This window comes from Myxocyprinus asiaticus, chromosome 47 (assembly GCF_019703515.2).
Source record: "Myxocyprinus asiaticus isolate MX2 ecotype Aquarium Trade chromosome 47, UBuf_Myxa_2, whole genome shotgun sequence".
Classification (NCBI taxonomy): Eukaryota; Metazoa; Chordata; class Actinopteri; order Cypriniformes; family Catostomidae; genus Myxocyprinus; species Myxocyprinus asiaticus.
The window spans coordinates 3,050,915-3,069,357 of NC_059390.1; the positions used below are offsets into that span (position 1 = coordinate 3,050,915).

Here is an 18,443-nt window from a genome sequence, read left to right on the forward strand (position 1 = left end):
CAAAAAAAAAACAGAAGTATTTTTCTGGCACAAATTTTTTTACCTGAATTTCCAAGCCCTGTTCCAGTAAACGTTTGGCTTGATTTTCCACCTCCAACCGCGCTCGACTGATGTACAGCAAATCATTCTCTATCACATCAATACCTGACAGATCCACACCTTGAGACAGGTAATCTAAAAGAGATGGACAATATACATAATATATTACTGTTTAAAGAAATGTTCAAAGATTTAAGTTCTCATTATTTACACACCCTCATTTGGTTTCATAACCAAATGCTGTTTTTTCCCTCAGTGTAATACAACTGGAGAATTTATGAAAAACGTACATGCTAGAGCGTGCTTGAGATGAAATGTGAGACAAGTGATGTTTGAAGGAAACAAAGAAAACTTAAGGTAAATATCACTTTTTTATTGGGCGTCATTTACAATCAGGCTGTAATTTTGTGTGAAAATAATCTATTCAAAAAAATTAAATCATATATAAAATATCATTTAATGATGTGCATTAAGAATACAAAAAATGTTAGCTGAGAAATTAGGTTTAGCAAGACAAATGAGTTGGCCAATTAAAAAAAACAAAACAAAAACGTACATGTCATTTCCATCAGCGTGATTTCCAGCACAGAATCCTATTCAACACAATAGCGAATCTGAGATGTGGTGAAAATGTCACTGGAGTAAAGTCTTAGGCTGTCTTTACTTTCACGAAGAAAAAAAGTTGAAGAAACATATGGAAAAGAGCTGTGTAACGATTCTTCAAAAATTCTCCTTTTGTATTTGAAATGATATGAGGGTGAGTAAACAATGACAGAATTTTCCATCTTTGCTAAAACGAACTCTTTGAAAAGCAGACAAATTCTTGCAAGTAAACGATAGACAGAAAGATAAACATGGTGCCATATTGAACAGCCGTTTGAACAGACAGCACATGAGTCAGAGATGCTTAGAGGTACAGATACAGTGGCACCAGGCAGAACAATGTCACTACATAGATCTACTCATTAACAACTTCTGAGGGCACAAACACACAAACACACACCAGCTGACGACTCCATGACTCGATTCGCCGGCCTCTAGCAAAGATATCAAAAGAACCCAACGCTGTCTCGTTAGGAGGGGTCAGATATCTTGCTGAGGAAATGTACTCAATACTGTATCACCCAGATGCTCAGACGTGACCTTGAGTTTGTGGCCCAAAAACTGGAGAGAACGAGAGCTGCATGCGAACAGGTGGCCTCTACACAGTAAGGTTGGCTCCTGTTCATATATGTAGGCCCGAAGCCAGAATAAAATCCATGATGCCTGCCAGAAGTCTCTTGAGTCAGAGCAATTTCATTTCACCTCATTTTCACCCTCTCAAAACCTCTCCTGCTTTGCCGTGCCAGAGCACAAAAAACATTAAATTAATTTAGTAGAAGACCAAAACACTGAATGGGAACACTCAATAGAGTGCAACACTCTTCCCCCATTTTTTCAGCTTTCTTGGTTCTAAAAGAGTTTTTCACATTCATTTCTTCTATAGGGATTTCATAAAAGAAAACTGGTCTTATCCATGAACTAAACCATTCAGCTCCAAGGTGAAATCACATTACAAACTTTTAGGCCAGTCGTGATTATTAAATAATCGTCTGATCGCGGTTATTTGATCTAACCGTAGTTATCTGAGATAACAGCGGTTATTGTGCACTTCAAATTTCAATCACATTTTAATGACCAAATAAGGAAATTTTAAGCGAGTATATAAATGCCATCAATGGTGCGTTTGTGTGACATAAAGTTGAACTCGGAGGCTGAACGTCACTGAGAAATGCAGTCAATGCAGATGTCATCCAGAGCAGCTCCTATCCGGAAGAGTGCATGAATCATTCTCAAGCACTCTGATAATTATATTAAAAATATATACAAACATTTATTTGTAATTTTTAATCAAAACAATATAAAGTATATGAGTTCAATAACCAACAGTAAATGTAAAATTGACCAAAACTAAAGTTGACCAAAAAGAGAGACATATTTTAAGTATTTAGAAATATTTTGATATAAAAGATTATTTTTCATGTCATTCATACCTTTCTAAAGGATTTCATACTGTATATCCCTATTTGATATATATATATATATATATATATATATATTTGAAGTTAAATATGTAAAAATTACTTCTTAAGCACACATGCACCTTAAGAAAAACGAAAATGTATATGACAATTAATCGTTAACGCCCTAACACAGACAATTAATCGTCATAATTGCAATTATTTGTTTGACAATTAATCGTCATAATTGCAATTATTTGTTTGACAATTAATCGTCATAATCGTGACAGCCCTACAAACAGATTTAAAGCAAAAAAGTATTTGAAAATCGGACTAAAAGACGAAGGTACAAGACTGTGTACTTAACATCCGTAATGAGAGAATGAACAACAATCCCATGAAGAATTGCGAATATACAGTATAAGTAGTGTGAGAGTGTAGGGAGGCAGACTCTATTGCATCGTTCACAGTGCATCATGGGAGTAGGTGGCCGCTTTGTTATCCGTGATTCTTTGATTGGTGAATCGTTTCTCTTCAGGATCATGGGTAGTGTAGCTGTTCACCAGATATTCCGCTATTTAACTTTTTTTTTGATGAAATAACGCGGACTGATAACACGGCTTCAACAGAAGCATTTACCATCGATTAACAACCTCGAAGCTCACAGTAGATCTGATTTGAAAGGTTTATGAGCTATCATTAAAAATCAATTCTCCTATGGAGAAAATGTATGGGGTTTTACTTGAGGAACCAGACTGTTGACTGATGATGTTTTTCGAGGATAAATGGATTCTGGGATTTAATGTGTCAGGGTATATAACATAAAGCGGGATATGTTTAGAATGACATAATATGAAAGTAGTATGCAGTATGGAGAATGGAATAAAATTAGTATGCAGTATGGAGGTCTATATGGTGGGCAGTATAAAACATTTCTGCATGCATATATATATATATATATATATAGCTCAGGAAAAAATGAAGAGACCACTGCAAAATGATCAGTTTCTCTGGATTGACTATTTATAGGTATGCGTTAAAATGAACATTTTAGTTTTATTCTATAAAGTACTGACAACATTTCTCCCAAATTCCAAATAAAAATATTGTCATTTAGAGCATGTTCATTTTACTCAAACGCATACCTATAAATAGTCAATCCAGAGAGCTGTATACTGTATATATACAGTATATATAAAACATACTGTATTTATTCCCAATAATATAACTGGTAACCAATGATAACTGAACAAATCTCATGAATTAAACATGCAATGTAATGAGGTCATGTGTCCAGGGCCACATTAAGACTAACAGAAGCCCCGGGGCTTTAATTCATGTGACAAAATTGTTTAAAATGTTTTACATACAGTACTGTTTCACATACATAAAAAAACAGAAAGCAGTATACAGTATCAAGTGAGCAGTATGCTAGTATTCATTTTCAACATAGCCATAGCTCCTCACTTAAAATCAAATCATGTTGGGGCCAAAGAGGTCAGAGGGTACGCCAGGAGGAGGGACGCAGGTGCTCGTTCAATCACTATTCAGAATAAGTCACTCATATGATGCTGTTTGCCATCTTCACCAGTCCTTCTTTTCTGTAAAGGCACTGGAAGAGCATTCGCTCAGCATCAATAACAGTTATTACCAGCATTTATCTAGAATGAGCACAACAGCCACTTCACAGAGAGAAGGTACGGTGAGCAATCTGGTGTAAAACGATTTTAACTGTGACCTTGGAAATGCAATTTTTTCCCATTACTGTGGAAAAACAGGAGAGAGTGATAAGAAACATTAGTAAATTCAATATGGGGTCCGTCTGAGGAGGAATGGAGGAGGTGATTCCAGCAATGCAAGGCACTCAATTTATTTGAGATTAAAAGGAAACCAAAAAAAGGCAATTGCTGTTGGTGAAGATAGAATCGACACTAAAACTACAAGTAAGAGCATGAAAATGTTTAATGAAAGCAACGAGCCCATTCTATAAAAAGAAATGGTGCTTTAGGTTTGTTTTCAGTACAAAGAAAAAGACAATGAAACACATTTGCAGAGCAATTTTGGATGTTGTCACTAGGAGAGCATCAACCACTGACTGATGGTTTCCATTAAACAAAACTGTAGCACTTAAGACCTCATTATGTTTTGTATTCGTACAGTGGTTTTCAGACTCCGATAAAACCAATAATCTGTAGGTGCACACAGATCTAGCAAGTACGGAGCACAGTCAACGATCATGAGAACTGCCAACAGATATTTCTGCAATCATGCTAAAATCATGTGTCTTGGGAAGGGAGAGCACCATAGCATGTCAGTCAGATTCAAAGCAAGCTCGGATCACATCTCTGTCTAAAAGGCTTCTTATCCTCCCACCAGACCAAACGTCTCCTTTCATCTGCATGCTTCAGTGCTACGATACGTAACGCTGAGAAGAAACACAAACAATTCAGCTGGTCAGAAGTGACAACATTGCTCTAATGGCTGGGGTCTGGGTAGCTCAAAGAGTACTGACGCTGACTACCACCCCTGGAGTCGTGAGTTCGAATCCAGGGCGTGCTGAGTGACTCCAGACAGATCTCCTAAGCAACCAAATTGGCCCGGTTGCTAGGGAGGGTAGAGTCACATGGGGTAACCTCCTCGTGGTCGTGATTAGTGGTTCTCGCTCTCAGTGGGGCACGTGGTAAGTTGTGCGTGGATCGCGGAGAGTAGCATGAGCCTCCACGTGCTGGGAGTCTCCGCAGTGTCATGCACAACGAGCACGACACTGATAAGATGCACGGATTGATGGTCTCAGAAGCGGAGGCAACTGAGACTTGTCCTCCGCCACCCGGATTGAGGCGAGTAACTGCGGCACCACAAGGACCTACTAAGTAGTGGGAATTGGGCATTACAAATTGGGAGAAAAGGGGATAAAAAATATATTTTTAAAACATTGCTCTTATGGCTTCTTGTATGAATACTTGCACACATCTCTTGTGAAGAGCCGGATTGAGGAATTTACCATGCTCTGTATTTAGCCACCATCTCTGTTGCATGTTAAGGGTTAAGAACTGAGAACCTCATGAGTTCTATTTTCATTTGTAACCAAATTATTTTCATGTCTTTCGGTTCCTTTAATGGTTTTTGAATATGCATTCTTCCATTGATGCGGGCGGAGTACTTGGCCCGTGGGATTGGAAGTGCATGTGCGAATTGCATTCACAGCTATTTTGTGGTTGCCTGATCTGTGTAATTCCTGCAGTGAATCGGGCGCTAAACCAGCGCAGACAGTGCGTGCAAATAACCTGCACTTTTACCAGGCACAATTCATTCTCGTAGTAAATTCCCCCCAGTGTTTCCTGCGACACTGCAACACCATAAATGAAGCATACAGTGTGACCACTAGTGTAGCCAGATTGTAGAACAACTGAATCTTCTGAGCCGTTTTTTTTTTAATCTACGGCATGAAACATACAGTGCTTCCTACCGAACTCTAATCAGGCCGTTCTTGCTAGTGAATCAAAAACTTACTGAAGCGCAAGTCATTCATTTTTCCGTGTCCGACTCAAACGTAAACAAGAAATGTTTGTTATGTGTTCTTGAGACTTGTGAGACTCAAATCAGAGTAATTACTGACTAGATTTTTACATGACAATGTGCAGTTTAAGATACACATTGAGTTTTATAAAAGCGTGTAAACACACCATTTGCAAGAATCTGTTCTGTTAAAATCTGAAATGATCTCATCATTTGGTAACAGAATTACATTTCTTATCTCCAAATATTTCTTCCTGAAAAGTCTTATGAGAATCGGCAATGGAACTGTTAAGGAATTGGAATCGTTTAATTCTTCTCTTTTTTTTTTTTTTCAATTTGGAATGCCCAATTACCAATGTGTTTTTAAGTCCTCGTGGTTGCGTAGTGATTCGCTCAATCCAGGTAGCGAAGGACGAATCCCAGTTGTCTCTGCGTCTGAGACCGTCAACCCGCGCATCTTATCACGTGGCTTGTTGAGCGCGTTGCCACGAAGACATAGCGCGTGTGGAGGCTTCACGCCATCCACCGCGGCATCCACGCACCCCAACGAGAACAAACCACATTATAGCGACCACGAGGAGTTTACCCCATGTGACTCTACCCTTCCTAGCAACCGGGCCAATTTGGTTGCTTAGGACCAACTGGCTGGAGTGACTCAGCACGCCCTGGGATTTGAACTAGCGAACTCCAGGTGTGGTAGCCAGCGTATTTTACCACTGAGCTACCCAGGCCCCCGGAATAGTTTAATTCTTTACAATTCCCATCCCTATGCATATTAGCCAAGGGATAGAAAAGGGGAAGATGAAAGTGTGAAAAAAGCCTGAATATTCTGAGAGAAAAAGTTAAACTACGATGAGGTTACAACATTTTGCAGCTTACTTTATTAGGCTGCATATCTTTAAAATTTTCAATTTTTATTGTATTCATTCATATTTTGGGTAGTCTATTTCCATGGTACTATATTACCATGCCATTTAATATCACATTATTTAAAAAGTTCATTCAAACTGTGAGAGCACATTCATAGAGTTAATCTATTATTAACTGGGCAGATCGTTTAGAAGAAGCACTTGGGAAAGTTCCAAAAAAGTAGAACAAGTATGAAGACAAGGGCTTTCAGCAGGACATATGCAGCTTCTTATATCTATGTCTAAATTATGTTTCCTGTATCTCAACGTGTAATGTTTGGGGCAAATCTTGGGGGCCGTTCAGACTGAATGCATTAAAAAAGTTAGATGCAGCGAAACACATGACAGAAGACAGGTGTCTCGAGAAGCGCTTTTAAAAGTTGACGTTCTTTTTTACCTGACATGGCATCTCAAAAAATGTGGCGCTACTGTGCAAGAAGCTGGGCATCTAGCGTATGTTTACATAGAAAAGCAATGGACACAAAAACACGTTCGGTGTCAACAGCCTTCCTTTAAACTTTACCTATAACAGAAAACCAATGATGAACAATATTTGTTTGCATGAGAGTGGCTCCATCAGCATCAGTTGAAAGAGATTCTGTCCTTGAATCCGACCAGATTGTAGACGGACCATTCTGAAGGTCACCCTACTTAAAAGGGACGGCGTTTTCCCATGCCTTTCCTCCCCCACCCCGTCTAACACAACACGTAACATTACAGCACTCTGGACACCGGCAGGAAGTGGTTGAACTCGGAATGCTTTGTTGGGACCGGACAGAATCCCAGCGGGACAGCTAACGCGAAGCTGGACCAAAAAGCGTTAGCAAAAGTTCACCGTCAGGGTGTCCCTACTAATCTGCTGCCATAAAAATTCGATGTGGGGGATCCAAACTCACATTAACACTGTAACCCCGCATCACATGGTGACGTGTTAGCTCTGTAGAGGCTGAGGGGACGTGACACTGTTTAGACAACTAAAGCCTCTGGAATCTGTTTAATACGGGCTGGACTCATTTCCCACAAAGACACTTCAACCACATTAGAAGCTGACTGTAAAAAGCACAGATTATCAAGGCTAAGTATGGTGCATAATTACTGATAAAGAGCATTGAAAGATGATATAAAAATAATGCACCCTAACAACTCACAATTTGAGACACTATTTTTAGTGTAACCATCTGTTAGCATTTGGAATGCTTGAAAATCTGTTCAGTCCTGTAAAAACACCCTTGCCTTTAGGCCTGTAATGATTATAAAATTTAGCTGACGATTACCTGTCATACAAATTGTCACTTCTTAAGATGCATGTGCATGTGTCATTTATTCATATTCAAAGGAATATTCCTGGTTCTATACAAGTTAAAGTCGATCGACAGCATTTGTGGCATAATGTTGATTACCACATATAATTTATTTCTGCTCGTCCCTCCTTTTCTTTAAATAAAAGCAAAAATCAAGGTTACACTGAGGAACTTACAGTGGAATCATCGAATAAAATAGTGATCTGTAATTTGCTTTAAGGCTTTATATATTGCACAGGAGTAGAATTACATAAAGAAATAATATGAAAATATTTCCGAACACTTAAAATGTGTCTATTTTTACACTTGTTTTTGGAACCCAGCCAACCTGATGATATGTAAGGGATATTGTAGAGTCAGCCGGTTGTTATCGCACAATAAACCCCAACAGGGTGACCAGGACTTGTATAAACCTGAAGGGGTTTATTTTGCGATAACAACTGTCTGACTGTACATTATCCCACTTATTACACGGCTACTAACCAAATCAATAAATACATGGACATAAAATATTGATTTGTACTGAAATTATGTAATTTGAGAAGAAAGAAATCGCTGAACAGCTGAAATCAACCTCCGGTTTGCATTGGAGTTCAGCTGGTGTTTACTTTGTAAAAATGACTGTCTGACTCCTCAATATACGGCCTATTACGAGACTACTTGCCAAATACATAAATAAATACACATGAAACATTGATTTGAGTTTAAATGATTTTATAAGCTTACTTGAAGGGATCGCACAGTGAGCCGAGAAGCAGGAGAGACTGCTCGCAAAAACACGTCTTAATCCCTGGACGTGCGGTAGTTACAGTGCAATATCTCACCACTGGATGGTGCCATTGACCAATCAGAATCGAGTATTCCAGAGAGCCATGTGATATATGATATGAGATACAGTACTGTGCAAAAGTTTTAGGCACTTGTGATAAATGTTGCATAGTGAGGATGTCTTCAAAAATAATGCCATAAATAGTTTTCATTTATCATTAAACGTCATACAAAGTCCAGTAAACATAAAAAAGCTAAATCAATGTTTGTTGTGACAACCTTCACCTTTAAAACAGCACCAATTCTCCTAGGGACACCTGGAAACAGTTTTTCTTGGTTGTTGGCAGAAAGGATGTTCGAGGCTTCTTGGAGAACTTTCCACAGTTCTTCTATCTATTTCAGCTGTCTCAATGGCTTCTGTCTCTTCATGTAATCCCAAACTGACTCGATGTTGAGATCTGGGCTCTGTGGGGGCCATGACATCTGTTGTAGGACTCTTCCATTCTATTCTATTCTATTTGCAAAAGTAATGTTTGGAAGTCTAAAATTGATATTTCCTATTGACACATTAAAGCTGAGGATATAAATAACCATCTTAAAACAAATGTTTTTGTGAAACATCTTATGTGCCTAAGACTTCTGCACAGTACTGTATGTGATATATGATTATGCAATAGTCAGTGAGATGATCAGAGTTCATTTGGAGTACTCGCATAATTTAATGACACCAGACAATAAAACAAAAACAAGCTGTTCATGGCATTTCTATATTTGCTTAAAATTCCCTTTTCTGGAAATTTGTGAGAAAAAAAAAAGTTGATTTGAATTAAGTGCGCAATAATCGGGGTTATCTAAAATAATCACGAGCAGATTATGTATTAATCGTGACAGGCCTACTTGCATTCTGGACCTGTGAATGTCAAACACAAACAAGTTTGACAGGATAAACTGCTCCAAAGTCACTGCAGCCACGTCTCCAAATGTCATCCATATGAAGTGTGACGATAAACTGGTCTAGTCCCATTTATACCCCACTCTTCTAGTCCTAAACAGATGTGCAGATAACGCTGGGGCGAGAAGGAACAGCTGTAAGTCTTTGGGATTGTGGACTGCCAGAGGCGACTACGACCATTGGCTCATCTTGGTCTGTCTCATGTCCACATGCAAGAGAGCCCTGAGGGACACTGGAAACGTGACCAAGAACAGCTCCTTCTAGCTTGCATGGTGTCCAGGGTCTCTGCACATGGAGTATTGAGCCAACAAAACAAAACATTGCAGGCAAAGCAGAATTTCCTGTTTGGCTTTGGTTTCTGGTGGTAGTTTTTCACAGTCTCCAAGCCTCTGGTCAAACATGCTTGATAAAGTTAGCAGCACGTACCAATAAAAGAGGAACAGTATCTCTAAATGTACCGGCAGATATCGGAGAACTGCCTTGGGATAGCAAATCTCTTGTGATAAAGCTCCCAGGCCTGTCCTACCTGCCACATGGCCAAGATGAGATGCAACAGTGCTAGAGAGAGGACAAAGAGAGCTGAAAACCGATCCAGAAAAAGAGGCATGACCCACGGCTTATGCAGATCTCACCTCCTCAAGCTGGCTCGAAAATCTGATTGGATGAGCCATGCTCAGCGCTGTTGTAAATAGACAATCAACACACCTGTAACCACATATCAAATTCTATGGTAATGCACCAAGTTCCAACAAACCATTAAACAATATACCATCAAAGGAAATGTCCTGATAAATAAATATCAACAATCACACATCATTTATTATACAATAAATCTACTATAAATTTAACAAAATGTATCTGTCACAAAAAACAATGACAATCTCAATTAGGATTTTAGGGATTATGTGAGAGACATTAAACAAATAGGTTGGCAACATTAAATTGAGCAAATACAATCATACTAAATAAAAACATACTACAATGAACAAACAAAATACATCTAAAAAAATACTTTTATAATAACAGCATCGAAAACAGTGATAAACAGCTGCAATTACCTAAATATTATGCTTCATATAAGACGTAGTGACTTCTTTGCAGTGAATCGTTTATTTGAATTGGTTCATTTACATGAACAAACCGATTCACTCAAATGAATTGGACTTCCAAAAGCTACATACAAGTGAACTGGTGAATGCGTCTTATATGTTTTGGACTTCCCATGATAAAGAGAGACAGGACAGTTTAGGTGAGCGTGTTTGATCTCTGTCTTGGTTTGCTTGGCTGCTGCATGTGCAGTACAATGGGACAATAAGCAATGTCCTGTTTTGTCATGTTACACCATTACTCATGAAAATATTCTAACTATTGTCACACTACTGTATAATGTAATGAAGTTAGCAGCTACCTTTTGTTAATTACTTAACAAAACATGCTGCTCGGCTCATCTGGGCGCCTTAGAGAGTGACTGCCTGTGCCAAGATCCGCCACTCTTTTCGCCTGGCGGACAATAAAATGGGCAACAAAAAAAAAATTCCCATAGACTTGCTTTGACGAAGGGATCCAAGTCACATCTATAGACTCATATCTATCGTATTTATTCATTTCTAGGGACACTAGGGAGTCATATCATTGAGCGTTGGGGGTGGGCTCTTTTGACTCTGGCCAGTAAATAACCACTAAGTCACCATCCAGAACATTTCTCCTGATGGAAAGCTAATAAGAGAAAGAATACCAGATCCTCAACGGATGCAATTGATCCAGCAATTGATCGAGCATCATGCCAAAGACCCAGCAGGCACGCTCGCTTTTCAGAGGTTGCTCCAGGGAGCACAGGTGCAGATTTTCCACGACCCCTCGTCCCTCACGTCTCTCCCCGCGAGCTGGCACTAGCGCCTTACCTTCCGCTTCTGAAACCTGTGGTTGCTAAGCACATGGTAATTCACACAGGGATACGGGAGTTCTGCTTCCACTTAATGAGCATCAATCAGGCAGCACTATCAAGCTGGAAGCATACAAACACACTCAATCTGGCCATTGATACAGTGGGAGAGAGATAACGACATAATGAGAGCGGTCATTACAGACGGATACTAGAGAAGGTGAATGAGACATTGAGTGTGTTTACATGTATGCCAATGCAATGATATCTACCAAAAATCTGCTTATTCAAAAAGTCAAACAATACAAGAAAACTGCTCTTACGTGAGACTTGAAAGCACCAGATTATTCTCTGTTTTGAATGTCAAAATGTAATTAGGCATGCACGCAACTATTTCGCACATTGGATAAACCAGTAAAAATGCCATTTGAAAGATGTTCAGATGCAATGCTAAATTGGGGTAATAGGCAAATATCAACCTGTGTCAATCATTTTATGCTTTAACCATTTATTACCTTAGTCCTATAAAGGAAAGCCATTTCAACATGGCCACACACGTTGTCAGCTTATTAAGCATAATCTGTGTAAGGTTGTGCATGTAAATTTGCTTTTTGAATCAAAGGAAACAGAGCTTTGGGGCATGAGGAATTGTCTAAAAAATAAAGAAAACATGCACACACTCTTTCTCCCTTTTTCAAAGCTTCTACCGAGAAGTGTCTTGGGACAGGGTTTGAATAAAAAGTTAACATATTAATTCACACCTTGAAATATTTACATGTACGTTCAGCTTTGTAATTTGAAGCATTCTGTGTGATATTTTTATGTTCTACAAAGATGGATTTTTGAATTTGGTGAGAAACTAATGTTCTATAATTAGTCCTATTCTTCCTCTACTGTATCAGTGTGCACCAAAACACCCACACATGTATGGCGGCAATGACTGAACCTAAAACATGCCTCATGCGAGGTTGTCATGTCTGCATTATGAAGAGTCGAATGGAGCTCTTGCTTTCAAAGTAAACTCACCCAAATCCTTGCTCTGGGCTATTACATACATGGATTTTCTTTAAGTATTCCTGTCTGCCCTTTCCTTTGTCCCTCACTACTTAACTGTGGATCTATAGAGAATTAAGAGAGAAGATAAGAAATAGTGTATTTGTTACAAGGTCCAACATCAGCTCTGCAAAGAGAGTAAAATTCACGTCTGGGGGAAGGCCCTTTTGGAGCAATAGGGTAAGAAAGGGTTACAACTATTCCAGGAGACCAGTCGGGAACCAGAAGAGTGTTATAAACCACAGCGGAGAGAGGGAGGAAGGGGGAGGGAAAGCAAGAGTGAGAGAGGCGAGGTGGGAGGGAAAGAGAGAGAGAGGAGGAGGAGAGAAGAGTAGGTAGGGCTAAGCGTAGGGATTGAGAGAGAGAGAGAAAGACAGAGGTAAGGAACGAGTAATAGGAGAGGAGCAGTTCTCTAAGCAAGATGCATGGCACTACATCCTGGAGCATCTGAATTCCCTACCCCTCCTGACAGACGAGGCAGCGCTCCGAGAAAGCATCACTCTGTGTAGCATGTGCTTTATCACTCCACCTGGCATGGCTCCACCCAAACTGGGAAAAATATGGGCTACCAGGTCACTAATTCTTATGGCAGCACCAAGAGGTAAAAGCTTCAGGTTTTGGCACTTTAGCACAGATAAAACTGGAGCATGTGCTAAGTAGAATGCATGCTTTTCACAGATCCATAACTTGTTAGAATCCAACAAACTTTTTAAAAATAAAGCAAGTAATTTGCAGGTTGTGTATAACTTGTGATTATGTGAACAATTGTATATGTCAGTATGTAGTTAGCCTCAATTGATTCAAAGGTCTGTGCATTATTCTACTGATTTGAAGAAAATTGCATTGCATTGTGCATAAAAGATGCATGCTGTATTTTATGTACTTCCTCCAGTGGCTAACACATTAACGGACACATCTAATGCAAATCATCTTCATTACTGTATGTGTAAAGTGCATGTATGTGTAATCGAAAGCCATCTAGCACATTATCCTCTTTCAGGGAAGATGATGTGAGCACTCTTGTCCCCTTCACAGCTTCTAGCTAGTGCTGAAAGCTGCCTCGTAACTCAGAAAAAGGGAGACAGAATATGAGATGCTTGGAGATTCATGATTTCATTTCTGTTCTGCATAAATGGAGTAGAGTCTATGTAGTTCACAGGTTTGGTGTGGGAGTACTGAAAATCTGCTCTGTGAACAACCACTCACAGTTGCTGTAGGAATCCATTAAACCAAAAGAACATTAGTCTAATTAGTTGTTATTGGGCTAAAGGATTTTCGACTAACAAATTACACCAGAGACAGCTTCAAAGACAAAACAGTTAAAAAGCCCATTAACTTTGACTGGGGATAAAACTTGCAGAGAGAATTATGAAGGGTGCATAATCTCTGCAAGGTTAGAAAACATTAGTGACTATTAAATATGAAAAAATTAAAGCAAATTGATTATATTTGCTTAAGGGGTTATTGTAAAGTAGCTTATATGAATACCAAGGAGATATCGATCACTAGATTTTCACGGTAATAAATGTCTCAGGTCGAATGACAAAGAAAATAAATCTTACTCTTATGTTCTTGTACCTACCAGCATCCAGAGTGTGCAACTACTGAGAATGGAGCTCCTGTTTTGGTGTCACACATGAGCACTGTGAATAAAATAAATATACCACACAATGCACAGCGAGCCCACATCTACTGGCCTCACTACCTCCTTCCCTCTGGAAACCTGTGACCTTGCTGTGATTTCTGTGTACCTCTGTCTATTTGCCTGGTCTCCTGGAGCTGTATTGTGGCCACAGCAGGTGGGATTGTGATTATTCTGCTGGAATACAAGGGACGGTGAATTATATCAAGGGGCCGTAGAGTCTGCAGGGGAATAGAACAACTTGTGTTCTATGGCAAGTAGACAATGTCAGTCCTGACCTAAGTGAGATGCACTTTTGCTTGTAGTCCTGGAATACAGACTGAAAAGAGTGGGCACTTACGAGGATGGGACATGGCACTCGCTCTGATCGATTTTGCAAGATCTGTTTGGCCAACACAAAGGACAAAAGGGTAAAGATGAGCCTGAATACAACACAGCTTTCATGTCAGGACCACGTGGATATTACAATGCACAACCCATTCCCACGCTCTGAGAAGAACAGAGAGCGTCTCCATCTCCCACACCCTCCTACAAAAATCTGAGGATGCGATGGATTGAGTTATGACCTGTTTGGATGGTGTTTAATCAATCCTACAGAGAGGAAACTGCTGAGTCCTCCCTTGTTTGGTCTGTACCATGCTGGGGCCGAGGACAGCCTTAGCTGGTACTCTAGGATAATTTTAGCTAATTTCAAATCACTGCTTTCAGAAAAAACTAAATCAAATCCTCACAAAGCCCACATCGGTGTAGGTACAAAACTGAAAGTGTCGAGTGGCCAAAGGACACTGCTGAGATAAAGAGGCATTGGAGTATGGTTGGCGCCTATGAAATCCTGCCAACACATCAACGCTTTGGTCGCAATTGCAACACAAGCTCCGAACGAGGACGGTGAACACAAGGGAGGGGTGAGTTTCATTAGTCTATGCACAATTGTTATGTTCATGTGAAGCGCAGATAAAAAGTTTCATCCTTTTAAGGTTCCTACTTAATTTTGAGACCTTCCATTTACCTTTTAAAATTCACTTCACATAGTAATTAAGAAACTAACCAGTTCTGGCGTTAGGATGTACCAGGCCATGGAAATGCTTCTACAACAGCTTTCTTGTAAAAGCTACTTTTGTCCCTTTAATAGACATGTTAAACAATAGACATATGTGTTTTATTTTGTGTAGGAGAATGCATACCCCTCCTGTGCTGGGATTTCAAGCCACCATGAGCAACGTCACTGTCCTCGATAACGTTGAACCCCTTGACTTCGATATGGACTTGGACGTTCCCTACCCTGTAAGCTTCCAGGTGTCTTTGACAGGGTTCCTCATGCTAGAGATTGTGTTGGGTCTCAGCAGCAACCTGACTGTGCTGGCTCTCTATTGCATGAAGTCTAACCTGGTGAGCTCCGTCAGCAACATTGTAACCATGAACCTGCACGTGTTGGATGTGCTGGTGTGCGTGGGATGCATCCCACTGACAATTGTTGTGGTGCTGTTGCCACTGGAGGGCAACAGTGCACTAATTTGCTGCTTCCATGAGGCTTGTGTATCCTTCGCTAGCTTGGCTACTGCTGCCAATGTCCTGGCTATCACTCTAGACCGCTATGACATCTCAGTACGGCCCGCAAATCGAGTTCTAACAATGGGACGAGCAGTGGCCCTATTGGGATCCATTTGGGTGCTATCCTTCCTTAGCTTTCTGGTGCCCTTCATAGAAGAAGGTTTCTTCAGCCAGGCGGGTAATGAAAGGAATCAAACACAAGGTGAAGAACCTTCAAACCAATACTTCACCGAACTGGGCCTCTACTATCACTTGCTGGCACAGATCCCAATATTCTTCTTTACTGCCGTGGTCATGTTGGTTACCTACTACAAGATTCTGCAGGCGCTTAACATCCGCATTGGTACTCGTTTCCATGCAGTGCCTAAGAAGCCAAGAAAGAAAAAGACCATCTCCATGACTTCCACCCAGCCAGAGTCCACTGACGCCTCGCAGAGCAGTGCCAGCCGCAATCCGCCGTTGGCCATGCGTACCTCAGTGTCCGTGATCATCGCCCTTCGTAGGGCAGTCAAACGGCACAGGGAACGCCGTGAGCGACAAAAGAGGGTTTTCCGCATGTCCCTTTTAATCATCTCCACCTTCCTGCTTTGCTGGACACCCATCTCCGTGCTCAACACAGTCATCTTAAGTGCTGGGCCGAGCAACTTCATGGTGCGCCTCAGACTGGGCTTCCTGGTCATGGCCTACGGAACTACCATTTTTCACCCACTGCTCTACGCCTTCACCCGGCAGAAATTTCAGAAGGTTCTCAAGAGCAAAATGAAGAAGCAGGTCGTGTCAGTTGTGGAGCCTGACCCTATGCCTAATAACGTGGTCATCCACAACTCATGGATTGACCCAAAAAGGAACAAAAAGGTGACTTTTGAGGAGACGGAGGTCAGGCAAAAATGTCTCTCATCGGAGGATGTGGAATGAGCTACTGAGACAATGTAAAGCAAATATCCTTATCAGGTACAAAAGCATTAAAAAGGGAAACCACTAATCCAAAGCAGTAATGAACTTGAAGTGTATTAATTGTACAGTACCATAAGAGGAATAATTTATAACTATTTATTGTGATGGTGAGTAGGTGTCATAGACAGTGAAGTGTAAATACCGCATGTGCTTAGTTCAAGTAGTCATGGACTACTCAGTAGATACCCGAGTAAAGTATAAACCACAAATGTACAGACAGATACTGATGCTCTTGGTTTTGTTTATTTGTATTAAATGCCCCAAAACAGATGAAGGGCTCTTTTGTTATCAAGATGAACCCTACTTAAATGCTTTGCGATGATAAGAATGGAACACTGGACCACATTTCAGAAGTAAAGACTGTTTAAAGTTTTTTGAGTGGTTATATGTCTTTGTTTTCCTTTTTAAGTTTTAATATAAGATCACTACTGTTTAGAATTCAAACTATGGGTCTCATAAAGTGGATATCCACTATTTGCGCTTTGCCCCGGAACAGAGAGTACAGTACAGCTATATTACAACTCAGGTCAACATGGGTGGACTTGCCAAGTAAAAACTCGGTCTGCTCCCTTTCAAAATCACCCTCCAAGACAACTGGAATGAAAATCATCTCTTTTTATAGGGATGAGGGTATGGAGCATATTGTCCAATAAAGGTGCTAGGGTTTGAAGTGGCTGGCAAGTGTCAATGAGAGGGTGTTGATTCGAAATACTTGACCGTGTGAGACCCATAAAGCTGATGGTGTTTGATTGGGAAGGCTGGATTAGAGGGTGATAATTGTCCCTTTTGGCAGGCTATGAAAAATAAATCACCCCTTGTATTCCAACAACGGAAGATCAAATACTGATTAGAGTCATGCAATTGCACGCAGTGTTGAAAAACAGGTTGATTCCCAATTGAGTTAACATGCTCAAATCCAGGAACAGACGTGAGTAGTGTTGGTTGACAACTAGCTATCATGTGTGTTTACAATGAAGTTAAGCTAAATTAATAGCATTTGTGGGATAGTGTTGATTGCCACTAAAAATATGTATATAAAAAAAAAAATTAAATCATGGTTTTGTGTATGTATGCTCAAAACAAATTTCCCTCATTGGGACAAATAAAGTATATATGGTTACAGTAAGAAACACAGTGGAAGTGAATGGGGCCAGCTGCTAAACACTAAATACACTGTTTCATAAGTATAGCCAAAGGACGTAAACATTATACATGTTAACATAATTGCAGTGTGATAAATTTGCTTAGAAACCATATATGTTTAAAGTTAAATTCACTATTACAACTGGTTGTAACTGTTGTCATGACAATGAAATTCTATAATCCCGGTACTGCTATAACTAAGGTTAGCAAGCGATTTTATGCCACAAATGTTGTTGATTGGGCTTAACTTGTATTGAACCCAAAACATTCCTTATAACAGTTGTTGAAATCAAGCTTGTTCAAATTATAGCTTTTAAAGCAACTAGTAAACTTGCCATAGTAAGACTGACATAATGTTTGTGATGTCATGCAACCAGATAATGCAAGTGAGATCACTTGAGAGAGCTTCCAAGGTCGGTCAAGAAGTGGAAATATCTCTAAGGGTATCAATGTGGCTACATGGGCTACTGTGGATGCTCTAACGTAGAGCCCATAATATCTGATTGAACATAATTTAATAATAATAATAATTAAAAAAAACAGCTTTTTCAAATATTAAAAGATTTTCACGCACCAAATCTTTCAGTTAATTTTAAGCGCTTGCTCAAAAGGCAAAAGACAAATTATATGCACGGGTACTGGCAGTTATCCAAAGCGCAGCTCAGTTGGGTATGCTTTAAACTTAATTGAAAAACCATCTGACAGTCTATTACTGGTTACAGCAATCTCTTGTC

The 18,443-nt window shown here is 39.9% G+C and overlaps 1 protein-coding gene and 1 pseudogene across 1 annotated transcript in view; one reads left to right on the forward strand and one right to left on the reverse strand.

The window, feature by feature from the left end:
* LOC127436515 (conserved oligomeric Golgi complex subunit 5-like) overlaps positions 1 to 18,443 on the reverse strand; it is a 104,929-nt gene that overhangs the window by 67,392 nt on the left and 19,094 nt on the right. The window contains exon 7 of the mRNA XM_051690764.1: positions 44 to 174. Coding sequence (XP_051546724.1) covers positions 44 to 174 — 131 coding nt within the window. The remainder of the gene's footprint in view (positions 1 to 43; positions 175 to 18,443) is intronic.
* LOC127436532 (G-protein coupled receptor 22-like) lies at positions 12,358 to 16,939 on the forward strand (annotated as a pseudogene).